The 26016-nt window shown below is 41.8% G+C and overlaps 1 protein-coding gene across 28 annotated transcripts in view; it reads left to right on the forward strand.

The window, feature by feature from the left end:
• adgrl2a (adhesion G protein-coupled receptor L2a) overlaps positions 1-26016 on the forward strand; it is an 88795-nt gene that overhangs the window by 48603 nt on the left and 14176 nt on the right. For 14 of the 28 annotated variants that reach the window (XM_053854305.1, XM_053854306.1, XM_053854295.1 and 11 more), the window contains exons 6-18: positions 1220-1234; positions 2304-3104; positions 13980-14279; positions 14718-14821; positions 15031-15216; positions 16382-16420; positions 17656-17839; positions 18363-18485; positions 18650-18849; positions 19432-19605; positions 20852-21061; positions 21760-21980; positions 23297-23363. In XM_053854305.1, coding sequence (XP_053710280.1) covers positions 1220-1234; positions 2304-3104; positions 13980-14279; positions 14718-14821; positions 15031-15216; positions 16382-16420; positions 17656-17839; positions 18363-18485; positions 18650-18849; positions 19432-19605; positions 20852-21061; positions 21760-21980; positions 23297-23363 — 2624 coding nt within the window. The remainder of the gene's footprint in view (positions 1-1219; positions 1235-2303; positions 3105-13979; positions 14280-14717; positions 14822-15030; positions 15217-16381; positions 16421-17655; positions 17840-18362; positions 18486-18649; positions 18850-19431; positions 19606-20851; positions 21062-21759; positions 21981-23296; positions 23364-26016) is intronic. The other 14 variants (XM_053854321.1, XM_053854298.1, XM_053854317.1 and 11 more) reach the window with 4 other exon arrangements.

The raw sequence follows: 26016 nt of genomic DNA on the forward strand, positions 1-26016 counted from the left end.
TTTTCAGTAATTTTCATCACTGGCATTGGCGGTAACAACGGAAACAACAAAACATCAACCAAAACTTTCTGTTTAGAATATACTGGCAATAAATAATACGTTTTGTTGCAATAAATATTTGATGCTATCTAAACATTTTGGGAACATTTATCTAGTCTGACCCAGACTTCAGGCAATTGTGTGACATGTTTTTATACATTTGAGAAGTTAGGGACTTTTAAAAAGAAACACTAAAGTTAAAATGCGAGTGCTTTGGTGGTGCTAATGTCTTGCTATGTATTCAAAGATAATTCTTTCTTTTTTTCCCTAGGACAATGAGCTGCAGATTGCCATATGAGATTATCATTTATATGAATATTGTTAAAAAGCTAAAATAGTGTAAATGCACTGTTTTGGTGGATTAAATGTTGCTATGTTCAATTTAATTATTTTATGATGCATTTTTATCTGAGGAAAACTGTAAACGCCAGTTGTCTAAGAAGAATACTTAATTATAAGATAGTACAACCTGTTGCTAAATATTGTAATGTCCTTCTTCTTAAGTGTGTTTTGAGAGTGGTGAGTGGCTATTTATCTTTTATTATGGCTGTTAGATATCACCTAAACTATCACTCGTACATAGTTATGCCCATGTACACGTGGATAGAGTTTGCTTATGTAAATATTGACCATAGTAGAATTGAACTGAGTGAGTTCTTTAAGGTACGATGTTGTAGTATCTGTGATCATTATTGTCATCTACGTCTTAACTTGGAGGGCTGAATAGTGGTCAATCTCAAGCAAAACCTTCTCTATTAATGAATTATGGTTTATATAACCACCCAAGAATTACCAAGGTATAACAGAGTAAATGACAACAATACGCATCTAATGCCGTAATACTGACCCAAGTCTTATGTCATCAAATAGGTTCTTTAATTTAAAGTTGATTTGATTTTTTTTTTTCAAATGTATTGAGTTAAATATCCACCCACCACTCTTCCCTGTAGCCGCCGAGACACTTGGAATCTTTAACACCCGTAAAGTTGACTCTTGCCTCCCTCTCAAACAGGATGGCAGAGGTCTTCCGTCTCAAATCTTTGCTTCTTTCTCTGAATAGGTGTACCAGACTATGTCCATGTCTCATACGCTGTCTCTGCATGTGTAATCGTAGCTAATTCATATGAATCTCTTTTCCCTCCTTGCACCCTTTCATTCTCTCTTCCAACGCTTAAAATAGAAGTGGAGCAAAAAGGTAAATAACAGACACGATCCAAACCCTAGCTCCTTGTTTTGTGGCATCTGGTTGTAAACTATATTTTCCTGTGGTGGCCTATGAAAGCAAAGTTAATCCTCAGACCTCTGAATGTACTGCTAACAGTGTGTTGTGCAACAAGGGAAGTGGGATTGAATGTTGAAAAATAAAGCACAGAAACAGCCAAGTGATGTAAATGGAAGGTAAACTGGCTGCCGTCGAGGTGCTTTCTCCTCATTTACCCTGGGTGCTTCGTAGAATGTCGTTCGCCCGGCTTCCAAACCCTTTTCCATAGCATGCAGTGGTAACAGTGTTTCTCGGCCCTTGGGCAAGCTAGTGCTTCTTACCGACCATTTTCTCTCTGACCCTCTTCTCTCACGTTCCCCCATTATTGTCACCTGACCACTTGCTGCTCTTTTTCTCTGTTGATTCGTTTGCCTCTGAGCAAGAACCCCCGACACCTCAGGAGACCTTTACTGAGAGTTCTTTAAATTTTAATGGTTGTGACATTTACACCACATCGTAATGACCAGAAAAATGTGTAACAGTGTGTAACTGAGACACAGCCAAGTACACACAAATATTTTGCAGACTCTTCTGACTCCTGCTCTCTCATAACCTCTCACGTCTGTCGCCGAGTGACTTTAGTTGGCTGCTCATTTTCTGTTTCGTTCACAGGACTAATTGTCTTTAATTTTCATTTTTATTCATTTATTTTGTGCTTTATTTCCCCTTCATTTGTGTTCTACTCCCAACAGTCAATGAGGCCAGCCTTCTTTTGTTTCCGGCTAATTTATATATTTAAACATTTTGCTTATTAACATTTCCCTTTTGCTTTTTCTTTCTATGCACAAAAACCAAATTATGTATTCTGCTTGTGACTATTGGCTTTAGCTGTCAGTCGTCTTATGGCCACTTTTAAATGTTTGTGTCTTTCCCCACTTCTCATGGACAAATTGTCGTAAAGAATGACTTTAGACGTTTCATTGATACTGCATGTCATCATTGAGGTGCGCTCAGTCAAATGCTAACCTGTCTGTGTTTTATTCTACTCTTCTTCTATTGCTAGTTTTTCTTTGTCCTGGGACGTTGAAAGCAGTCGGCGATCCCTCCTTTCTATTTGAAGCGGAGCAGCAAGCCGGCGCCTGGTGCAAAGACCCCCTTCAGGCTGGCGACAAAATATACTTTATGCCTTGGACTCCTTATAGGACAGACACTCTTATTGAGTACTCCTCCTTAGATGACTTCCAAAATGCCAGACAAACAATCACCTACAAACTGCCCCATCGCGTGGACGGAACCGGATTCGTGGTCTACGACGGAGCTGTGTTTTTCAACAAAGAGCGGACCCGTAACATTGTCAAGTTTGACCTACGAACTCGAATCAAAAGCGGAGAGGCCATCATTAATAACGCTAACTACCACGACACTTCCCCGTACAAATGGGGCGGTAAAACGGACATTGATCTCGCGGTGGATGAGAACGGCCTGTGGGTGATTTACGCCACAGAGCAGAACAACGGCATGATGGTGATCAGTCAGCTGAATCCATACACGCTACGCTTCGAGGCTACCTGGGAGACAGCCTATGACAAGCGCTCGGCCTCCAATGCCTTCATGGTTTGTGGAGTTCTCTACGTTGTCCGTTCCACCTACGAAGACAACGAGAGTGAAGTCAGCAAGAGCATGATCGACTACGTCTACAACACCAAACTCAACCGTGGGGAATATGTTGACATTCACTTTCCCAACCAATACCAGTACATAGCGGCTGTGGATTACAACCCGCGAGACAACCAGCTCTACGTGTGGAATAATTTTTACATCCTGAGATATAATCTGGAGTTTGGTCCACCTGACCCAGCACATGGTAAGAACCCTCATCTTTCATGTCTTCTGTAGACAATGATGTCAAATATAATTCCTGCTATTCCAGGTGGCTGACTTTCAATTTAGATAGGAAGATGCGGCAGATATATCACCAGGGATTTGGGGTACATCAGCGCACGTTGGGGAACGCTGTGTAGCGAGCAACACCTGCGAGACATACTTTCGCACCACAAGCGGTCACTTATTGGGGGATTTGTGGCGGGTTTACCATTCTAGCGTTCCCTGAGTCCGTCGAGCCAAAACTCAAGGGACCCCTGTGAGTAAATCATGGAGGGGTGTACATTCTCACCTCAAAAATCATACGTGCTTGAGCAGGTGTGAAGTCTAGCCTTGGGCAAGGTGAGATTATTTCCCCAACTGATGCTGATACTTGGAATCTTCTCAAGAGTAACACTTTCAGTGAGAGATGTTTTTTTTTTTCCTTTTCTTGTAAACATCTCCGTGTTGGTGAATAAAAAGCAGTGTTTTTCATAACAATCTTGTGGAACAGATTACAGCCTACAGTAAACTGAATTCCCATTTGAGACGTTTTAGAGGTTACAAAAGCAGTTGCTAATTTATCATCGGTACATCAAGCTTTTCCTCTGTCAATGAGTGTTTGTATATGTGTGTTTGCACCGTGGCCAACTTATGTAGTCTGAGGTGAAGCTTCATTCTAGTTGTCCTTTTTAAAATTATTTTTAGCCCTTTGTTAACGGACATCGTAGCAACGTGAAACAAAACAAATTGTATTATGTGTGTTCATTTTATCATCCTCTAACCCGAACAGCTCAACTTCCGGTAATATTTATTCTTCACACTACACTTCCTCCTCAGGGCTTCACATATTTTTCCTCACATTGTTTCTCTCCTTGACGTACGAGGCGTTCACCAGGCCTTGTTGCTGACTAATGTATGTGCGATGCCTGTCGAGGAGCGTGAGGGGAAATGGTCCAGCATGATCATCAGGGTGTCAATAAGCTTGTCCACCCACACGGCTGACGTTGACATATAAATGATGGCACCTTTTTTTTTTCCCTTGTCATCAGTCACCCCTTCTGTGATATCTCGTTTTGCTGCCTGACTTATTTGACAGTTAAAAAAAAAAAGTTGCATAAAAAGTACACGTGGCCTTGCAGAAACTCTGATAATATTTTGTAGATACAGATAGTCGCATGTTGAAGTGGTGCAGTTTATTACATGGCTTTTTTTGTTTTACATAAATTTGGTAAAGACACAACCACCTAGCAAAGTATGGTTTATTTAATACCCTATTTATGTATTTATTTTCTTTTCAGTTTCACCTTCACATGTGAGGTAATGTTTAATGCAGTCGCGAACCCGCGTTAGTGTCACGGTGAATTTGATTTTCACGTTTATTATCCTCATTGAGCGCAATACTGGTGGTTTGTATTCACCCACGTTGGGTGACAATTATGTTGTCCGGCAAACAGCTCAGGCGCCTCTCAGGAGCAGAAAAAGCCACAGAAGTAGTGGGTTGCAAGCTTTGTTTAATCAAATCACCATAGCATCAACATCAACATCTGTATTAGCAGTGTATCAACTTATTCAACTTACAGACAGGCATGTCCTTTACAGGAAAACATTACATGAGCCTTTTTCCCCGAACAATGACCCGATAAACACTTTTTTCTGGCAGGACAGACCATATTGGTAAATGTCCAAGGGAAACCAAACATCTGGAAATTGGCAGCCTTGCATGTTTTAAAGAATACTTGGAAGAGATTATTGTTTTGGAACTTGGCACACTCGACACTATTGGATTTTAAGTCAGATACGTGTGTTATGTTGAACCTCGGTGAGTCTAGCTGACCTGCACATATTTGTTTATATAGTTTAAACAATTATTCTCCCTCAATGCTCAGCAAGGGAAATGATATTGTGGGGAGTGACAGTGATAGTGTGACAGCTCGTCTCTTGGCACTTCCTTCTCCTCCATATTTCTCAAGTGCACCAAAACAGGCATGTCAGATCATCTGCTCAGTCACAGAACGCAATCACATGAAAGTGATGTTGAGATGCTGTGTGGCAGTCCGTTGGGTTCTTGTCCAGTCCAATAACGCCGCTCATGTTGAGCCAAGATCATCTCTTGTAGGATTATGAAGGGGGCGGATGAGGTCAAGTCCAACAGGAGGATGCACTGGAAGTGGACATTAAATGGGTCGCTAAGTCTCTCCCTTGGCTTTTACCGATCGCCTTGTAATCCACTCATTTGCTCCATGTCTGCATTCCGTCTCGTATATATGACCGGATAAAAAGACAAATTCCTTTGTGATTTCTTGCAGGTGGGATGATTAAATTGATTTAAATCTCACACAAAACCCTTCATCAACCCAATTTGATGGGCCCCTTATCAATGCCAAGCTCTGATGTGTGGCCTCAAACCACCAAAGCCCCTGACGGGACGCAAATGAGCCCGGAAGGCTTTCGATTCGTCCCAGGTTCCAGAATGTAAATCAGTGGTATGTAAAAGCCCCCAGTGCTGCAGTTTACACCCACACAAATCAAGAACTCCTTTCAGTTGGACACATCTCAGAAGGACGCTACTCTTGAATATACTTCCAGTGTGGAAGCATGGAAAACAGAAATGGCGCATCACAGACACGGGTGTACAATCACATCCAAACAATGCCTCTTGATTGTGTATTGTGCGAGTGCGTCTCAAGGCTCAGACGCTCACTTGTTAGTGATTCGTCTGAGGTGTATGCATCATCGCTCACCGCAGGGAGCAGCTCTTATATGCTCTGGTAAATATACAGGTTTGTAATAAGCTGTGATTTATTCCTGCTTTCTGTAGTGCCAGCGTGGAGGTCAACTGTGCGTGGAGAAAGGAACAGCAGTGAAAACAGAAATCAAGTCTGCGCTCTTCAAGGTGCTTCGATTAAATGGCAGACTTGTGTTTTGCTCACTCTGACAAACCGTACCCAAGCAGACATTAGGTTGTGATAAAAACGCATTTTTTTTTTGTTTGCCTTGACAACAACACCCCCCTCCTCTACTCTAGCCCACTGTCAGCTGCCCAAGTGGACACAGTGGTGTGAAAGAAGAGGGCTATTGATGTGGAAAATCATCCTTTGCAGTCTTTTTTTTTTCTCCTCTACTGTCATATTTTTGGCTTGTTTTGTTTCTTTCTGTGTCAGTTTCCACCTCACTGCTTTATTGCATTTACTTTTCGACCCTCTCAAATGATTACGATCTCCTTCAGGATAGAGCGCTTTGCAGGCTTCAACATGGATACACGCATTTCAATAATCGCATGCGTATGACTGCACTTGTGTGTCAGTCTGTGTGCGAGTTTGTCGGAATCCTTGCTGAAGTCAGGCAAAAGCCCGGGTCACAGCGCTCAAATCTTTTCCAATCGAGAGCAGGGCAGAATAAATGACAGGATTTAAGTAAATCCTTTGCTTTGGTCTTTAGGAAATGGATTGTCGGCAAAAATAGATAAATAAATAAATAAGTGATGTCAATATTTAATGGAAATATTCAACGTCAGAGATGATGTAAGTGTGTCGCTTGCTAATCAAACCTTTTCTCAGTGCAAAAAAACAGACTTTAAAATCAACTGCTTTAGTACAGAGCAATGATTTTTGTTCCTTCATATAAATAAGGAAAACAGAATATAACAAACATTCCCATCAAATCGAGTGAACAAGGTGGAGCATGTTGTCAATAAACGTGCCGAGTATTTTGATTAATCTGTACATGGTTGGTTAAAATGAGGATCAACATTAGTATAACACTTACCTCTCCATTGAAATGGCTCGTATTTTTTCCAGTATGATTCGGTGTTTTATAGTTCTGCTTCCTATGTGGGAATCTGGTCTTCAACTCAAACAGTAGCCTAACAACCTGTGTCGCTTCTTTAACTGTGGTCGACACATACTAAATGTAGTATTCTGGGTGACCAAACCCAAAATGGTTAACTAGCCCAAGGACATCATAGAATCGACAGTGAGCTGTGTAGTGTTCCAGTTGTCTTCAACCAGCACGGCTGCGTTACTGCCGCTGACAACAAACACGATTTTAGGTGCTAAAAATGACCCAGCTTATGATTTAGATTGTGTTGTTCTGCATAAATGAGAAGAGAGGGGGAGTGATGAAAGTTAGACTTATAGCTAAGGGGACCCGCGGTCTCTTGTTTGATTACAATTTGACTCTGATGTGAGGCGCGCTGAAGAATTATTACTCCAGCCCCACAATGGTCCCCATCACTTGCTGACACAAGCCTTTGAGGAGATTTGCTTCACGCTGGCCTGATTATTGTGTCTAATCTTGTTTATAGCGGAGTATGTGATGCCGTCTTCTAGGCGTCCGTATTTATGTGCCTGTGTAAGTGTGCACGCGTTTCAGCCCTCTCTGAAACAGACACCCTCTGTGAGTACGACATGAAATATCAGCCCGCTTGGCACGCTGAGAGTTAATACTTGAAATTTGAAGCACGTACTGTACAGAGAAAGCTGCAAGGGAGGAAAAAGGCATGCTGTAGTCTGGCAGCTGCTCTGTCTGTTCTTTATGCTTTGGTGTCATTTTGAATGTGAGTGAGGACGTGTATGTCTGTGTGTGTATGTGTGTGTGGGTGTGAACTACTTTGCCCGCATCTATATGAATCTCTGTTTGAACTGCAAGAGATTGGAGGCAGCAGAAAATGACATAATCCAACTATTAGTTTTCATACTCTTAGACATGGATGCACTGCACATCAGCCAGCCGACATGACTCATGGGAAATTATGCACGTTTTTGCTCAGCTGGCTTCATATTTACTGCTGATGCACACACAACCAAACTCGTGTTCTCGTGTATGGCAGTGAAATACGTGTGATCTAATTTAGTTTGTGTGTTTTTAGCAGTAGATCTGGATGTCAGTCATCTATTGTAAATCATCAACGTGTGTCGAGATTCTCATACGCACTGCATCCTGAGGGACACAAGCGAAATATCAAAGGAGCAAATAACGCTACTTTCACCGTTCCAAGCTTGATTTCAATTAACCTGCACTCAGTGTCGACTTGAAAGTTGTCGTTCATTTAATTCTAATTTCATGGACTCCTTTTTTTTTCGCTTCACAAAGACTGTGCATGAGTCCATTTTAAGGACTGGGAGAGACTGAATTGTTTGAAGTTCTATTGAGTTGCTACATTTTCCGATTCCCATTCCATTAGGAGATAATTATCAACCGAGTCGTTTTTCACACATTGTCCGCTGAAGTCGGACAGAAGTTCATCCTGATTAGAAGAAGGATAACTGGTTTGTTCATTTCAGTTCCAACTGTATTTGCCTTGAAAACAGATGAAAAGGAAAATTCAAAAGTGAATCTGATGTTTATCACCGTTCCTTCAGCAAAAAGAAAAAAAATGTTATTTCCTAATCAGTCTTGGTCCTACCACTCCTACGTCCGTGCACACCTGTAGTTCTGCTGAAAACAGTAAAAGTCTACTGTTCCTCTGTGACCAAACGGACAGGTTGTGATGCTGGTGTTTCTTGGTATATATAGCACCTTATGTGGCTCTACCCCTCCCTGACACTGCGGTAGGAGTCGCTGTGACTGGTTGTTTTTAGGAGCTTAAGTGACTCATCGTGGTACTGAGCGAAAGGAGCGCCATCCCATGGCTAACGCTAACCCCAACCTGCATCCTTTTGACATGATTCGCTACCCACGGTAGCAGCTACAATTTGACTGACTTCGGCGTCAACTTAAGACACAAAAGAAGATGGTCGCCATGTCATGCCTTGGAAATGAGAATGTGTTGAAATAGTTACTGGCATTACAAAACACAGAAAACAAACCTGAGAACAGCTTTGATTTACTTGTTCCTTTGCTACAGTAAATTGCAGTGAATACGGTACAAATGACTTCTTTGGAACTGGAGCTCACCACAGTCGTCATCGATCACTAAAAAACATTTTACTGTATTTATCTAGGAACAAATCATGCATTTTGTTTGAAACCAAGTAACACAACCTCGACCCGTTATTCGTATTAAATCATCTTTAATTGTTTAAACCACACTTAATAGGTAACATATGTGCTGCTACCCGTCTCCCTTGAAAGATAAACAGCACCTGATAATGTGTATGAAACATTACCCTGATGAACAGCCATGTGGTGCTCAGTGCAAGTGAAGCCGTTAGGTGTAATATAAAAGACACACACACTGTCAGTTTTCATTTGTCACCCTGCCATGTCTATAGAGTCCTTGCCTCATCTGCTCTGTGTGTATGAGTGTGTTGCTTCCCGATTGCTTCACTTGTAATACATATGCGTCTGCAACACTTGACAAGGCCGGTTCCTCTACTGGATTCATGTCTCAGTGTCTCTCATCAATCACAGACCTATAACCCCAGTGGTAATAACACAACCGCTGAGGTACCTTCAAGTACAACAATGCGTGGGTGTCGATTCACACAAAAGAGGTTATGAATAAGTCTGTCCTGAATATTGGTGGTACTACAGAGGATATCACTCCACCCGCTTACACTCCGTGACAGCTAATTGAAGGTTCCCCTTGGGCCGAGCCGAGCAGAGACATAGTAATCAAGGATCCTGTCCCGGTACCGCTGCTCGGCCCGAACCTGGGATTTGTGTCTTTTGTCATAATCAAAGCAATATTGCACCGGGAATGCGTTCCGTCGTGACAAGCAGTCATTGTCTGGATTGGAATCAGTTCTTTTTTATGCGCTACCCACGTCACTGAAGCTCAACAACAAATCAACATGTGATGGAAAAACTTCATAGATCTTTACAATTCCCGAGTTTCCCTGGATCTCAGGCCAGGTCTCTCCGCATGCATAAGATACAAAAAAAAGAAAAACAGAGTGTTAGAATAGGCATTGTAATAGTAGAATTCTTGGAGGACTCTGCCTTTTAAAGTGGACTTTTATGGAGAATTGTTCAGGATGTACAGTGCGCTCTGCTTTTGTCATCGCCTCGTCCACCCACTCACACGCTATGTGCTGGGAAAAAATCCTGGGGAGAGCACACCATGTTCAGTTACATTTACAAAAATGAAAATATTGGATCGTATAAAAACGTAAGGGGTCAAGTAGTACAAAAATGTCCCAGCAATTTGAAGTAGGTGTGAGCTAGAATCACCTTTCTTCAGGTGCAGGTCATAACCACAGACCACTCCTGAATGACCAACGCTGTGTTTTTGGTCATAAAATCCCCTAGACATGTTTCTGGTCCTTTTGAAGTGATTTGTTGGATAATTTGTGCACTTGACTATACATGCCTATAAAGAGATCAAAAGGGCATCTGATCGTGTTGGGCATTATGGGCAGATGCAAATGTGACCAACAAATGATCGTAACACAGGATGAACCTCATTTTAGTGAAGGGCCGATGAGGCTTCATGAAACTGTGACCTCATTTTCAGCGCTCAGAAGGTGGTGCTCTCGGTTTAAAAAATGTCATTGAAATTCAGTTCAAATCCATAGATTTTAGAGAGTGCCATCTTGAGGACTGTTAAAATCTGGACACGTTTCATGAAGCCCGATAAGACCATCTCTACTTATATTAGAGTTTATGAATATGAAAACCGGCAGTGTTTGGAAACATTTTTTTTAATACTGTAGTTTTCATTGGATTAAAATAAACCAAGCAATGGAATAAAGGTAATGGGATTACTGAGCCGCAGGATTATGGTCAGACATGCACATAGCAACATCAGTGGTCAGATTCATTGTTTATGCACGCGAGTACAGCCTACATCCATATTAGCCTCATCTTTTCTAGGGAAAAGAGGATTAGTTTTCATCGGAAACATGAAGTGAAACCTGCCGGCAGGGTTGTTGTAGCTCTTCAACTTATGCCACTTTCATTGTGTTTCCAACTAATGAGGCTCTTTAATCTAAGGCTGTTTCCTGATTTATTTATTTCTTTTTCAGCCTGCGCAGCTTTTCTGTCTCGCGCGATGATGACTTTGGCAGCCTCGATTCACTTCACACCCCTTTCCCAGAGCCAGGCCTTCCAGTATGCCATGGGCAATCCCTCTCTAATGGAGCCCATCGGTCAAGCCAAACCCTTTTGTTGTAGCTCAGAATTAACAGAGATGTTATTAATTATCGAGACAGGTTTGCTGCTGTCGGGAAAGCAGGTGGGGATGACAGATCGCCAAAACAAAAAAAGAGTGAGCTAGATTTAATTGTACATGTCGAAAACCCGGCGCAATAACTCAGCCGTACGAGACAAGCCGGCCTGTTGTGTGAGTGTTGCAGACAAGATATAGTTGTTAGCGGACATGCTCAAGGAATGTGCTTGGATTACAGCTGATGCCTGTTTGATTTATCGGCCGTACCAGCACACCCTTTTCCTCCTAACTCATGCTGTCTACAAGCGATTTATTTTCATTTTTATTTCTGTCTGGATTCTAAACTCCCCACCCATGGAGCCTGGAGTCTTATCCTTATCATCTTTCATACTTAGGAAATGAGAAACCTATAAATGGGCCCCATGTTTCCTGGGAATCTCCTGGAGGTTTGCCAAGTTTAAAACCGGCAATAATATACACATGGACACTCATCCCCTCTCTGTGTAACTTAGCCAGGAATGTATTATATTTTTTGGGTGAAATTGCTTTCACCTCCCGCGAATCCTCTCCATGAGTCATGCCGGCTGCAGCAATGACAGTGTATCGGTGCATAATAGAGACAGGCTGTTCTCCCGACCGCCTAAATGCCGGTGCTGAAAGGACGCTAAGCACAGGTTGTCTTCTGGTCACTGTGACAGGACAGGGGGCTGAACATTTCGCCACGCTGAGTAAAAGTATCCAGAGGCTGATTGACAGAAATCAGTGGCTGTGTGTGGCGGTGTCATTGTCGTCAATATTGAATAGGTAGAACGTACCTGGGAAAATTATACTCGGCAACTGCAATTTTGTCTCTGGAAGACGCAACTTTCAAAGGCAGCGTTGGCAGTTAAATTTGATAATGATGATTTCCTGTGATTAACATTGAGGGCTGTCAAGCTGGAGGACAGAAGAAATGTTATCGTAAATGCAACTGAATTTAAAAAAAATACGGAGAAGTGTAATTACACCTGAACATTATTACATGACATTAAAATATGTTATTTAATTATATATTGTTTTATTTATAGATTTTCATAATAAATTCTGAATAATGGAATATCTTTTCAAGTGTTCTTATCAATAGATAAATCATGTACATTTTTTATGAGGTATATCCTTCAATATATATTTCTATCTATCTCTATCTATGTTATTTATTCCTTTTTGCTGGACAAAATTCTGCTAAAGGGAGCAATACTAGAAGGAAAAATATTCAGTTTAATTCAGAAATCCATTAGTAAGAGCAGAACTAAAACAGGCAGAGGTCTGCATGTGGCCCGCCTCTGTTCTCAAGGGACTGCAACTCACTCAATTTAATCAGGTGCAAACTCATTTAGTTGATCCTCCATGTTTTTTAAGTTTATATTTTCTAATAAACTGCACGTTTTGTAGTGACTAACTTTGAAAATGGATTTTCCTTTTGAGATCATTTTATCAGAGATAAACAAAAAAAAAGGTTCAGCCTTTTAGTATGGCAAACCCTCAACGCCCCAAGCGTCTTTAAGTTCAGGCTTTTTTTTATTCTGTTTCTGTTACCACGTTGATGCATACAGCTCTAGCGGGGCAACGGCACCTCTTCGCATTCCCTGCATGCTCTACAAGCAACCTAATGGAGGAAATCGAAGTACTGAAATGCAATTAAATTTGCGGTGCATTCCAATCAGAGCACCAACGAATGATGAGCTTTTTATTTATTTATTTTTATTTTCAATCATGTTATTTTAACCTACAAACAGCGCTTCTGCTCGGTGATGCTGAACAGTTTATTGACTGCAAGTAAGCGCTCTTCAACATTTAGTCAATATATTGTGGTGTTCTTATTGGGTTTTTTTTTTCAGACAGAGAAAAAAAGTACATCTGTGTCGGTCCACCTGAGTGACTCGTCTGATGGGAAGAAATATTTTCTTCCTTCTTCCTGGGACTGGAAATCTGCAGAGGGCATCGCAAGAGTCGATGCACTGCAGCTCCATCCCAGTTTGAGAAGTAGAGAGAGAAGCAACTGCAAAACGAATGCTCAGGCGCCATGGCGACGCACACAGGTTCACTGTTGCTCAGTGAAATTAAATCAGCCATGCCACAAAATCTCCTAGGCAAGAATGATTGCCAGCTTGGAGGATGTTACTGTAATTATTGTCTTGTTCGTCTGCAGACTGAGTGCCTCGGATCAGCCGTACACGACGGGCGTTCGCTTGTTGCACAAAGCACTTAGCAGCAATTTAGGCAACAAAATCCTTGGATGTATATCTATGACTTATTTGGGGGCATTTTTTTAAGGGCAGAGACTTGTGATATAAGGACGGAGCAGATCACTAATTCATTTAAAACATTTTTTTTTTCTAATACCGTCCTGTTGAAAGGGTGATACACACTGTATTGGACAGTAAGATACCTGTATTGTGTTATTGCAGACACTGTTCCCCAGTATCACCGCACAATACTAGTGTCTAATTAATGTTAGACAGCACCCCCCATCCCCACCTAAGAAACATGACTCCGCAGCTGCACATGAGGGCATCTTCCCACCAAAAAGGTCAGGCTTTGACTACCTGCCAGGCAGCAGCACTCGTCCATACAGTACACATTAAGTACCCCGAGGGCGCCGCACTAATGAACTGACCTCAAACTCAAACCACAGGTCAAACTACAATTTCTGCTTGATTTATCTCTTCACCGCTCAGCTAAAAACCGGTGTTCCGATGAGAATTAGGCTACGGAGGCTTTTATGTTTTTCCTCACGTAGCAAGCCGAGCTCCAATTTATTCCCTCTTTTTTTTTTCCATCCTCCAGCAGGTCCACAACTGTCAGATGCTTCTGTCTCAGCTCAGCCTCAGAAAACTACAACCAGCACCACAACAACCACAGCACACTGGGGCGGAGTCAACACCACGACCACAATAGCGCTGAAGGAGGGCAGCAAGGGCGCACCGAAGGCCCCTCCTGTGATCCTTCAGACGACTTCGCCCCCTCCTCTGGAGTCTTTCCCATTACCCCAGCGCTTCTGTGAGGCCACTGAGAGAAGAGACATAACATGGCCTCAGACCCAGAGGGGCATGCTGGTGGAGCGACCTTGTCCCAAGGGGACGCGAGGTAAACATGGCACAGTCTCACCTGACCTGTAGCTCATAAAGAGAACATCAGAGTTTGTTCCAATATTCTTGTATGGCTTTAATTGGCACACTGGGATTTGACCAGCGCGCTTTATCGCAGACAGACGCTTGCTGTGTCACCAAACACGATTTGGCGATTCGCGACGGCTCCCGTGCTTCGAGTCGGCTCAGCTGTTTCTCCCCGAGCTCGCATGGCAACAAACAGCTGTGGTCGGCTTGTGTGTGAAATTGTGTTGGACTCCTTTGCTTATTAGAACGGAATGCTTTTATTTCGAGAGATAACAAGCTAAAATGCAGTTAAACTGAAGACACATTCTGGTGGTAGGAGACAGAGAAATGGTGGGGATGTCATCACAACATCACAAGCGATGTTTGACTGAATGTAATGTGGCTATTGTGTTCTTGTTTTCCCCGTCAGGCACGGCCTCTTATTTATGTGTCCTCTCCACCGGGGCCTGGCACCCGAAGGGCCCTGATCTCAGCAACTGTACCTCCCACTGGGTCAACCAAGTCGCCCAGAAGGTAAGTGTCAGCGCCTTTTTCTTTTTTCATCTTTAATTGTTATCACTCAAGGTAGCAAGTCCAAAATGGATTTGGTTTACAACCTTCATAGTTCAAAGCAGGTGTCTTGTTTGGATCATCTGCTTGTGTCCATTCTTTTATTCCACTGTTGCCAATCAGAATAAAACAAAAGCTGAATTTAGAATCAAATGCTTTTTTTTCCTCTCCAGATTCGCAGTGGCGAAAATGCCGCAAACTTGGCCAATGAGTTGGCGAAACACACGAAAGGGCCGATCTTTGCCGGCGATGTCAGCTCCTCTGTGCGTCTAATGGAGCAGTTGGTGGACATTCTGGACGCTCAGCTGCAGGAACTGAGACCGAGCGAGAAGGATTCGGCAGGACGCAGCTTCAACAAGGTAAGAGCAACTTTTTTTCCCCACCTCATAAAAACTACGCATTTCTCCCTCTGTAATATGAAAACTTAAAAGCTGAATTACACAGTATGATGGAATAGTATTTATTTTCACTTGTAAATGTTATTTGATAGCTGAAATCATCTTTTAATTATGGTCACCTCCAACTGCAATTTAAGAATTCGAATTTCAAAATGTAATTGACTCTTTCCAGAAAATGACTTTACGTTGCATAAAAGGTGTAAAGCTCCTCACAATAATACTGTAAATGCATCACAATGGTCACAATACAATGGTATCATGATGTGTCTTGATATCACAGTATTGTGATATATTGTGATATATTGTGATGTACCACACAAATGAATAAAATATCCCTGAAAAAAGAAAGATTCAAAGTCAAAACTAGTTTCGTCAAAAAAGTGTAATTCTGAATGTCAAATGCAGTGTTACATGCATATACTTACTTGAAACCATGAAGTACATCAAGTTTGTCTGACAATGTGCGGTTGTAAGGAAAACTGCCTTTGTTTTTCCTGCATTAACAGATTGTAATGAACTCATTTCATTTCATACTATTATACTTCTGACTCAGCTATAATAAGTTTTATTTTTACAAAAAAAATTAATTGATAGTGTTTACTTTTTAAACTTCCTCTCTGAACAATCACATTTAGTGACCCCTAATATTCTGTTTTTTGGCCACTAAATCACTTTCTATTTCCTTTATTTATTTTTTTTGAAGGACTCATGTCCTTTCAAATTTAAAAATATTTTTTAGCAAAATGACAACAGGTGGATGATAAATCACAAGTATCGGGTTTGTCAGGACATTATGCAAAGTGATTCTGATAAAAACTTGCCCTTCCTTTCTTTGGAATTCTTTTCAAAGTCAAAGCAAAATTAATTTTATTATTTTGGCCAGCGCTGTGCCAGGTAAAAATCCCAGGCTTTACTCCAGCGGAGTTGGAGAAAATGAAGCCAAAGCAGTTTTCTACTTTGACCTCCAGAGCACCAACAGGAGTATCTCGACTAGTCATTTATTGGTTTGAATAATATCCGGCAGTCAAGTCGCCCTTGGTTTCAGAAACCTTTCACTCAAGCTCATGAACTTTTGCAAATTATCTGTCTATTTTTCTGTTCTTTTCTTGCCTAATGTAAAAAAAAGCTCCAAAAACGAGAAAGGACATGCAGGGCGTACATGAAGGTACTGGACCGGAGCAATGTTATTGCTCTCTCTGCTTGCTGTCGCTCCCTCCTTTGCTCCTGTGCTTTATGTCCCAGCTCCAGCTCAGCAGCATGCTCCCTCCGCACTGCATTGTACCCCCTCTCCCTTTTTCGGATCATTTTCTTTGATGTTTTTTTTTTTCCAACCCCAAGAAAGGCCTTTTTTTTCCTCAATTCACTAGGGGCTTCCGTCCCGATTATTTGTGTGTTTGTTGAAATCATTCTATGTCAGTGTTTTCCATGGTCATATATGTTGTCCTGATCTTCTTTTGAGATAACACCTTTCATTCCTGCATTTCACCCAGTGAAGAGCTGCAAAGGGATCTCAACATGTTGATACCACAAACTCATTTCGACCATGAAATTTTGGGGGACAACAACAGAAGTTCTTAACTAGATGTATTCATTCATCATTTTTTGTTTTTTCAAAATAAAATGAAGACTGTTGCCAAAAATGTTATCCGGACAACCGCCTCAAAGACACGCCCTCCTTTCACCCCTCATGTCATTTCAGTTGTTTCGCTTAGAAAAGTCAAGCGATGAGGCTGGACTACAGATGGAAGTCCATTTTTGGGTGCGACATGTAAATATACACTATGAGGAAGTCAATCTTGGAAAAACTGAAAGATGCAAACCAGTCAAAGCCTTGCCTTTTTCCTTTTTTTCTGCAGCCACATTACCGTACTTTATTGGGCTTTTAATTCCATTCATCGGTGTTGCTTAAGTCCCATCCCACCTTTTACCCTTCTTTAGATGTTCATGGCAAGAGAAAGATAATCCCTTTAATCTGGCTTTTTATTCCAATGCAAGTTTCGGCTAAATTATGTGGCGCCACGCACACAAATTTGTTGGGTCAAAATGTGAAAAATCTTAAGTTTTGACTTTGTGAACTTATAATTTGCAATTAAAGAGAATTAATGCGAGGCCAATTTACATTGGTGACTTCCCGCAGGTCATCTCTAATTCCCAATTATGAAGCTGCGAACACTGTGACCCAAAGTGTGAATCCCAAATTCATCACGTCGTGAGAGATGTTCTCGGGTTTTCCCCTCCCTCTGCAGTTCTTTCTACACTCCATTTGAGAAATGTCATGCAGCCTACTGAAATTCAAATGTGTTGCTTCAGCCCTATTTTTTTGTTCCATTGTTTGTCATGCGATTTTCTGTGTATTTGTCTTTTCCCACGACTCATTCCTGTCTCCTTTTTCGGACACAGGCCATCGTGGACACCGTCGACAACCTGTTGCGTCCAGAGGCTTTAAAGTCCTGGCGCGACATGAACAGCACGGAGCAAACACACGCGGCCACCATGCTGCTGGACACTTTGGAAGAAGGCGCCTTCGTCCTCGCCGACAACCTGATAGAACCGGCCATCGTCAAAGTTCCCGCCGACAACATAAGTGAGTGAGAAGAAATGAAGAGCAACTATTAGCTGGCAATAGAAACTGTAATGGCTTCGGAATGGCTTTGTGAGTGATGTTTAATGGAAATAACAAGGTCGCGTGCGAACAAAGCAAAGGTTTGTGACGAGAACTTCAAACCTCGGGGAGCAACAATGCAAGGCTTAACGATTCGTTTAGCGAGAGAGGAATATCAGGCTTTTTAAATAGAAAAGTTTGATTCGTCTCACTCAGGTTTCAAGTGTTGATGACTAATTCATGAGGCTCATTATGTGAATGTCACAAGAAATCAATCCATTCATCATTAAAGTGTAGCCTCGAACTCTATTTTTCCTTACTGTTGCTGCTGTTTATTTATTTTTCAATGTGATTTTTTTATGTTTAAAATATATTCATTTTGCTGTTTGTGTTTGTACAGAGCAGGGTTCTCTTTAACACACACAACAGATTCAAGTGTTTCTCTGTCGCTGTGCTCTCAGTGTCCCTTCTTCATGTTTTTTCTTCCCTCTCTCTCCCTGGCCAGTCCTGGACGTATACGTCCTCAGCACCGATGGCCAAGTTCAGGATTTCAAATTCCCTCAAGCCAGCAAGGGTGGAATCTCAATCCAGCTATCTGCCAACACCGTTAAGCTCAACAGCCGCAATGGTAAGCTCCTAAATTCAACTGGCACTTCATAGCTCGCCCGTTTCAATGACTTGAATTTGAAACAGGCGCTGTTTTGTACCTCAAATACCACAATCATTGTGTTTCTGAGCTGTGAAAAAAAATGATCCTGACCTTCTCAAACATCTCTTTTACTTCATCCTCAGGAGTGGCCAAGCTCGTGTTCGTACTCTACAAAAATCTAGGCCAGTTCCTCAGCACGGAAAATGCCACCATCAAGATGGCCGACGACGGTTATAGCCACAACATAACGGTCAATTCCGACATCATCGCCGCCTCGATGAACAAGGAGTCCAGCCGCGTCTTCCTTAATGAGCCGGTGGTTTTCACCCTGGAGCACATCGACGTGAGTGTCCCCTCTGGGGTTGATGCAGGGGGTCGTGTCTGGCGGGGACCGTCCTGAGAAGACGCAGATTTGAATTGTAAATGCTCAGCTTGTTCACTCGGCAGTTTATTTAAGTCACTGAACATCAAATTAAAGGAGTCTTAAGAACCTAAGTGAATTCTTAATGAAAACTAATTCTTTAATCAACATTGGGATATAAATGATACCCATTTTCTTTTATAGCGGCGAGGGGGTGGAGGATTAACTCCGAGATTAGCAGTACAATCTAGGAAGAAATTAGTGGAGCGCCAATTATCCTCCGTCTTTTAAAGTTGTCAGTGGAGTTCCCAGAGGGCCGCGCGCCACTCCATTCTTTATCAGAGAAATGGTGCTTGTGTTATGAAAGCCGAATGCTTCTCAGCCGTGCTCAGCTTGATCTAGCAAGCAAAGGGAAACGCACGAAGCGGCCGACAATCTTCATCCATGTGGAGAGACGACGTTGTGAGTGGGCGGGAGTTGAAGGGGTTAAATGCTTTCTGCATGTGCTTCCATCTCAGCCAGTCAATTGTTTGGACACTTAACCCAATCTCTTGTCATCTACAGATGGAGCACTACTTCAATTCCAATTGCTCCTTCTGGAATTACTCAGAGAGGAGTATGATGGGGTACTGGTCCACCGGAGGCTGCAAACTCCTGGACACCAATAAAACCCACACCACCTGCTCCTGCAGCCACCTGACCAACTTCGCAGTGCTCATGGCGCATCGTGAAATCTCGGTACGCCCACTGCCTCAAACTGTGCTTGTTTTTCGGAGCCTCGCCGTGAAGGCCTTGCATTTTTTATCCCTCGCCTTCGCTTTGAGAGTCGGTAAAAGCTTCAAGTGCTTCAATTGGTTTCATCAAATAGTACATTTAGAAATACAAAAAGGAATGTAGCCAGACAAGGAGAATCTTCTTTTTTCTATTATGTTTGTCGGTTTAGGGATCTTTTTGGATTCAAACTAGAGGTTGCGCTTCATGGAAAAAAATCGAATTAATTCATAAAGAATTTATAATGAATAAAGAAATCGTGATGTATCACATTTACATATTTGACACGCAAATGATCTCTCTGCTGCATTAACAACAGAACTGCATTTTTTGTTGTTTTAAACTTGAATTTCCCCTCCATTAGCATAACCCTGTTCAGTTCATCATGGATGCTTTGATGATGACATCACATGATATAATGTGGTGCAGCTGAATGTATTGGTGCACAGGAAAATGTTCCCTGCAAACGGAATTCTAAGATATTCATCTCTGTAATTTGCATGAATTACCATATTTTTTGGACGATAAATCACACCAGTTTCACTGGTCCTGCGACTTTTTTTTCTTTTCGACTTTCCAATGTTGCTCCAGTAATCTTCATGATCACACGTGATAAAGGAAAACACTACACAAATCATCGAAACAGACATGATCGTGGGTCTTTTTGGTGTGTTTAAAAGGGACAGAGAGTAACTTCATAATAACAAAGTGTAGTGTGTGAGATCGGCTGCAGCCAACCTTCATGGTGTTACCTCTTCATGCAACTGATTTTGCAAAGTAAATCACCACCCGAAAATGTGACTTGTTGTTCGGTGTGATTTATATCTTATTCTTTTTTATACTTCACAATGCTTTTTTCATTGGTGTAACATATCACCTGAAAATTTACATTCATCAATTGAAATTGACACATTAGAGCCTTCATTTAAACCCTTAATTTAAAACCTTTGTTGATAGCGATATTGTATTATGTTTTTGTTTTTGTGGGTAAAGAGAATTGAAGAAAATAAAGATAAATAAATGACAATGAAACAAATACATGTAAAATAGGATGGCGAAGATGATTTTTGTCTTCAAAAGAAAAAAAAAAGATGGCCAATAATCCATTAAAATGTGAAGAGAAATGCTAAATAAACTGTAATAAAAAAAAACATATAACACTTGACAATACTCTGATGAGGAAATAACTTCTTTTTGTTTGCCATGTTTGCAGGCGAACAACAGAGTCCACGAGCTGCTGCTGACTGTCATCACTCGCGTGGGCATCGTGGTGTCCCTCGTCTGCCTGACCATCAGCATTTTCACCTTCTGCTTCTTCCGAGGCCTGCAGAGCGACCGCAACACCATCCACAAGAACTTGTGCATCAATCTCTTCATCGCGGAGCTGATATTCCTAATTGGTATCGATATGACGGAACCCAGGGTGAGCAGCAACAATTTCACCTCATTGATTCATTCCTTCGGCTTTATCACATCAAACTGTCCGTCGGATTGCAATGGATGAGGCGTTTGTTTCTGAGTCTGTCCCTGACATGAGCCTGTGCCATTAATACGGATTGCTAAAAGAGGCCGTGTCCTCCATGCTACAGGTATTTTTCACTTTAAATCACCGCTGCCATGGGTGAGCTGGCATTAAACCATTTTCACTTTTTTTTATTTTTTTTTCTTCACTTCAATCTGCAGGCGCACATTTTGTAAGTAGAGTTTCTGGAATCAGACCGTCAAACTCTGAGCGGTATGATTAAATCCATTAGCTCTAACCTTACAGTGGAATGACATTAAAATTTCTGCTGCACTAATGGAAACCTTAAACCTGCGACTCAATGGAACCCGGGTGGTGAATGAATATTCATTGCCCCTTTCCATCATCTTTTTTATTTAATATATAATTGTATATAAGACGCAGCTATATTTTAATAGAAAAGGGCTTTTAATGTCTAAACCCTGTTCATCTGACGGCACATCTCTAGGAATTTGAAGGGATTTATTTTTTCCCTTTTGTGTATATATATATATATATATATATATATATATATATATATATATATATAGTTTTTATACATATAAGTTTTTTCTTGTTCGCCCTTTATTAACCTGTAATTTCTATTTTGTCTGTCTCAGATCGGATGTGCGATCATTGCGGGGATCCTGCATTTCTTCTTCCTGGCGTCCTTCTCCTGGATGTGTCTGGAGGGCATTCAGCTGTACCTCATGCTGGTGGAGGTCTTTGAAAGCGAATACTCACGGAAAAAGTACTACTACGTCTCTGGCTACTTGTTTCCTGCCATTGTCGTGGGCGTGTCTGCGGCTATCGACTACGGAAGCTACGGCACTGATCGGGCGTAAGTGAAGTTCATGTTAGATTCAGTGTTGACAATATTGAATGTGCATTTTTCCTTATCATTTCCTTTATTTGCATTGGGAACAGATACAAAATGTGTAATTAATGTTCCGTTAATCCCAAGTTAACCCTGCGTGATTCATTGAGATAAAAAAAAATCGATTGACACCCCAGATTTTAAGATAAAGAATGCTAACATGTGCAAGCTCAGAATCTCATGTATATAAATCCCCATGTATCACTTATTTAAAACTGTCGTGGAGGGCTGGGACCACCTGTCACCGTCAGGCGTCTTACTTTAATATGGATCCTGCTGATGGCTTCACAGTGCTGTCCCTCTTCTGACACTAGGGTTATGAAGATGGGGACGGGAAACCCTTGGCACAGACCATCACTAAAAATGTTCTGCCATCACAATTGTCTTTTATGGCTGAAACGAAATCAAAAAGATGTACATGTTGTTGAAGATGTTCCTGTTCTTTAGATTAAATACATTTAAAAAGCATATTTTCACTGAAAAAAATTATTTAATGTACATATCAATGATTTAAAGAAAATAAATGAAATGCAATCTTGCATTTTAACCATGTTCTCGAAGTACTTGTCAAATTAGGTGAAGCCTGAAAAAACTGAACTCGAACACTGATAATCTTGAATTCACAAAAGACAATGCTGAATAAATTCGTTTTGATTTCATAAATTAATGAGTCTTAAGTCTAATATTAATGTTCTTGTAAATACAGCACAACTGAGTCCCTCTCAATGTTTCGTAGGTTACGCTGATTATGTTTTAAATAAAATTGTGTTTCAGTTTACAGTCCGATTACATCGTGTGAGTTTGCCTTCCGTGTCTGAACGTGTGAGACGACAGTCAATTATTCGTGCCTTTCGTGATTCCCTAAAGAAAACACCAAAACATTTGAGCTCCTTTTGCCGGGGATGGGCGGCTGTTTAATATTTCATGTCATTGGAAAGTGGCTGACAGACTCAACACTGTGGTTTCGGGGCGGGGGGCGGGCTGCTGCTACATTAATGCCTTTCTGCTCAAAGACCCTCCTGTGACCTCTTGTTTGTAAATGCTCTTTTAAAAGGACAAGCAAGAGAAAGACCAACTTTTATATAGATTAATGGTCTAATACGGGACCAAGTGTCTTTGAGGTCTTCAGTCGGTTTCCACTGGTGATAATGCTTGACATATAAAAAGAGGCTCGAGGTTAAATGTCGACCTGCTCCGCCATCACTCACCCAAAATTTCAGCGAGATTTCAATCTGGCCTGAGAAACCTTTGAGTGCTGAAGACTGTCTTCTTTATCACAGGTGCTGGCTAAGTGTGGATAATCACTTCATATGGAGCTTCATCGGACCCGTCACCTTTATCATCTTGGTGAGCATTTTTTACTTTGAGTGTGAGATGAAACGGATGTGAGGGAAACATCAGAGATCCCAGATTGCTGCTGGGGAAAAAAGGAGAGAAACAAGCTGGAGAGAAAGCAGCGGGGTGTTCTCCAGTCTATAATGTGATGAGTGAAACATCCAGAAATCCTGCATGTCTCTTGTCAACCGATCAGGATCTGTATCTCCAGATCTCCCAAGATGTCTCGCATTACAGACCTAATGACTTGCAAGCTACGCCTGTTACAGTAAAGGATATTAAAAATAGCCACAGCACTGCACCGGCTATAACAGTAGATTTTATTGCTTCTATTTTCTTGCTCTCCACCAGCCCCCTCATTGTGGATGTCTGACAGCCGTAAATGGCAGCAGGGAGAGGAAGACCAGCTAAAGCACTTCAGCGTTTGGTCATGGACCGTTAGGGGTGAAGGACATACGGCATATCATATTGACATATATCCCATTGAGGCATGCAATTATTTACTGGTCATGACATTATTATCTCCTGCTCCATCGGAGAGGCTCAGAAGAATGAGGCCAAAGGGAAAAAGAGAAGCAGGTGGTGTTTCTCAGATATATTGTCGCAGTTTAGCGCATCGTGTACTGATTTGCTCTGGTGCACACGCTGGGTTTGGAATGCTTTGGCTACTTCTGCTCTGGAATGTTGACTCACATCTGCTCTGTACTGTGATCAGTTTTCAACGTTATTGTTGCTTTCAAGTTTTTAACCAGTGCAGTGACCTTCACTTGACATTGCTGGCACCGAATATGCCATTTGTGCTTGCCTCGAAACATTCAGGAGTGTAATGGCAGGTGGGTGCGTTATATGCTACGACAGGTTCTCGAAACTTCCTTCAAACCTTGGTGAACATATTTCAGCAAAGGACTGCGGACAAACTGCCTTGAAAATGCCCGTTCCTATAGGAACCATACTCAAACCGCAGTTACGTTGAAAAGCCGACACCAAATCCAAGCTGTTTGTGATCGTACTTTTGCACATTTCCTTTATTCAATATGATCATGACTGAGACTCTTCATTCTGGTTTATTAGATCTGACTCTCCATTCAGCGGTTGGACTTGGATCAGATCAGTGATAACACATCATTCAGGATGCTTAGTTCATGTTGTGATCTTAAACTAAACTAAACGTGTAATGTATTTTATGTCTTATTTATCATCAACACCATGAAGTCACTTGAAGTCTGCTGGACATTGCCTCATTGTGAGACAGTCATTACTCAAATTTGTGTTGGTAAAATGGTCACTTTTTTACTCTGGAACGATCACATCGCTGATGTCACAGGCACTGACCAGCGCTCTCTCTAGCTCGACTTTTATTTCACCAATATAAATTGTTATAAAACACCGAATCATTTTTATTACTTTCATAGATATAGTCCATCCTCACTCACCATTATAAGTTTGGTGAGTGTGTCCTAATGCTGATGCAATGTAAGTAAGTCAAAAAATGTAGGCAGGTTGCACCACTGCTGTGCTTATATTAACTCGTGCAGATTTAAATTGTTGAATGAAACATTGTTTTGATGAGTGCATCCTTCTCACCAATATAATTTCTGATCTCTGTATTTAGGGATGTGTTCCGCTACTTGCATAAAAGTGTGTCTGCATGGTCCCTGTGGTTGCAAAAGTCATGATAATGATCTGGCTCCGATTTGAAATGGGTGGGATTCTTGCAACATAACTGCAACATATCTCAGCCCGCTCCTCTGATTCAGCAACAACTGTCTATAAGGGCGGAGGGAAGTATGGAAGGCAGGGTCTCTGGGGAGCTTGCTGGGGCACGGTTTGTCTGCACCATGCGTGACCCTGGTTTCTCTACAAATTGGCTTTGTCCTTGTCAATGAGCAGGAAGAGAAACAGCACATGAGCAGGAGAATGCGACAGGCGGCTTGTCCAACTCGTCATTTTGCATCACTACTGTATTTTCCTTCGTCGAATAGCTTTTAGTTTCCTCCTCTATGTTTATTTTTAACGGCTAAATCTGTGTCTAAACTGGCACCGTTGAGATCCTCTGCCGAGGTAAAGCCTCCTGTGTCTCCGGGCGCAAGAGGTATTAGCTCCATGAAAGGCGAACATGGAAGTAATGAGTTGAGGGGGAGCCATTAGTATGCTTGAGATAGCTTCAACACAAGGCCTCTTGGATCATGACACGTCGCGAGCAGTTCTTATCATCTGGACAGCTCCATCTGCACCTTTAATATTTTATCCCCGCCAGTTCATTTGGAGTTCAGTGTGTACACACACAGTCCACTTCTCGGGCAAAAAAAAAGAAAAAAAAAAAAGCTTTCTCCTCAGTCCCAGTGTGGCAAGGTGCTTCTGCATGGCTTGCAGTGATGATTCAGAGACAGAAAGACAGAGTGAACGATAGAAGCAAGGCAGCGAGGAGAATCCCCGGGGACCGGCTGCGAAAGCATGTCGATGGGGGTGGGAACATGTGCCGTGCTGCTAGGTTACTTTAAAGTACTGTGTCCCTCGTCTCTGTCTCATTGGATCCATGTCACCACTCCAGGCTGTGTGAAAGGGTTTTTCTAAAGTCCTCCTGTCCCCTCCCCTCCCCTCCTATCCCCCGCCCCCCTCCACTGTCTGACTCATGCTGAAGACTGATGGAAATAATGGCTGATAA

Source organism: Synchiropus splendidus, chromosome 1 (genome assembly GCF_027744825.2).
Source record: "Synchiropus splendidus isolate RoL2022-P1 chromosome 1, RoL_Sspl_1.0, whole genome shotgun sequence".
In the NCBI taxonomy this organism is placed as follows: Eukaryota; Metazoa; Chordata; class Actinopteri; order Syngnathiformes; family Callionymidae; genus Synchiropus; species Synchiropus splendidus.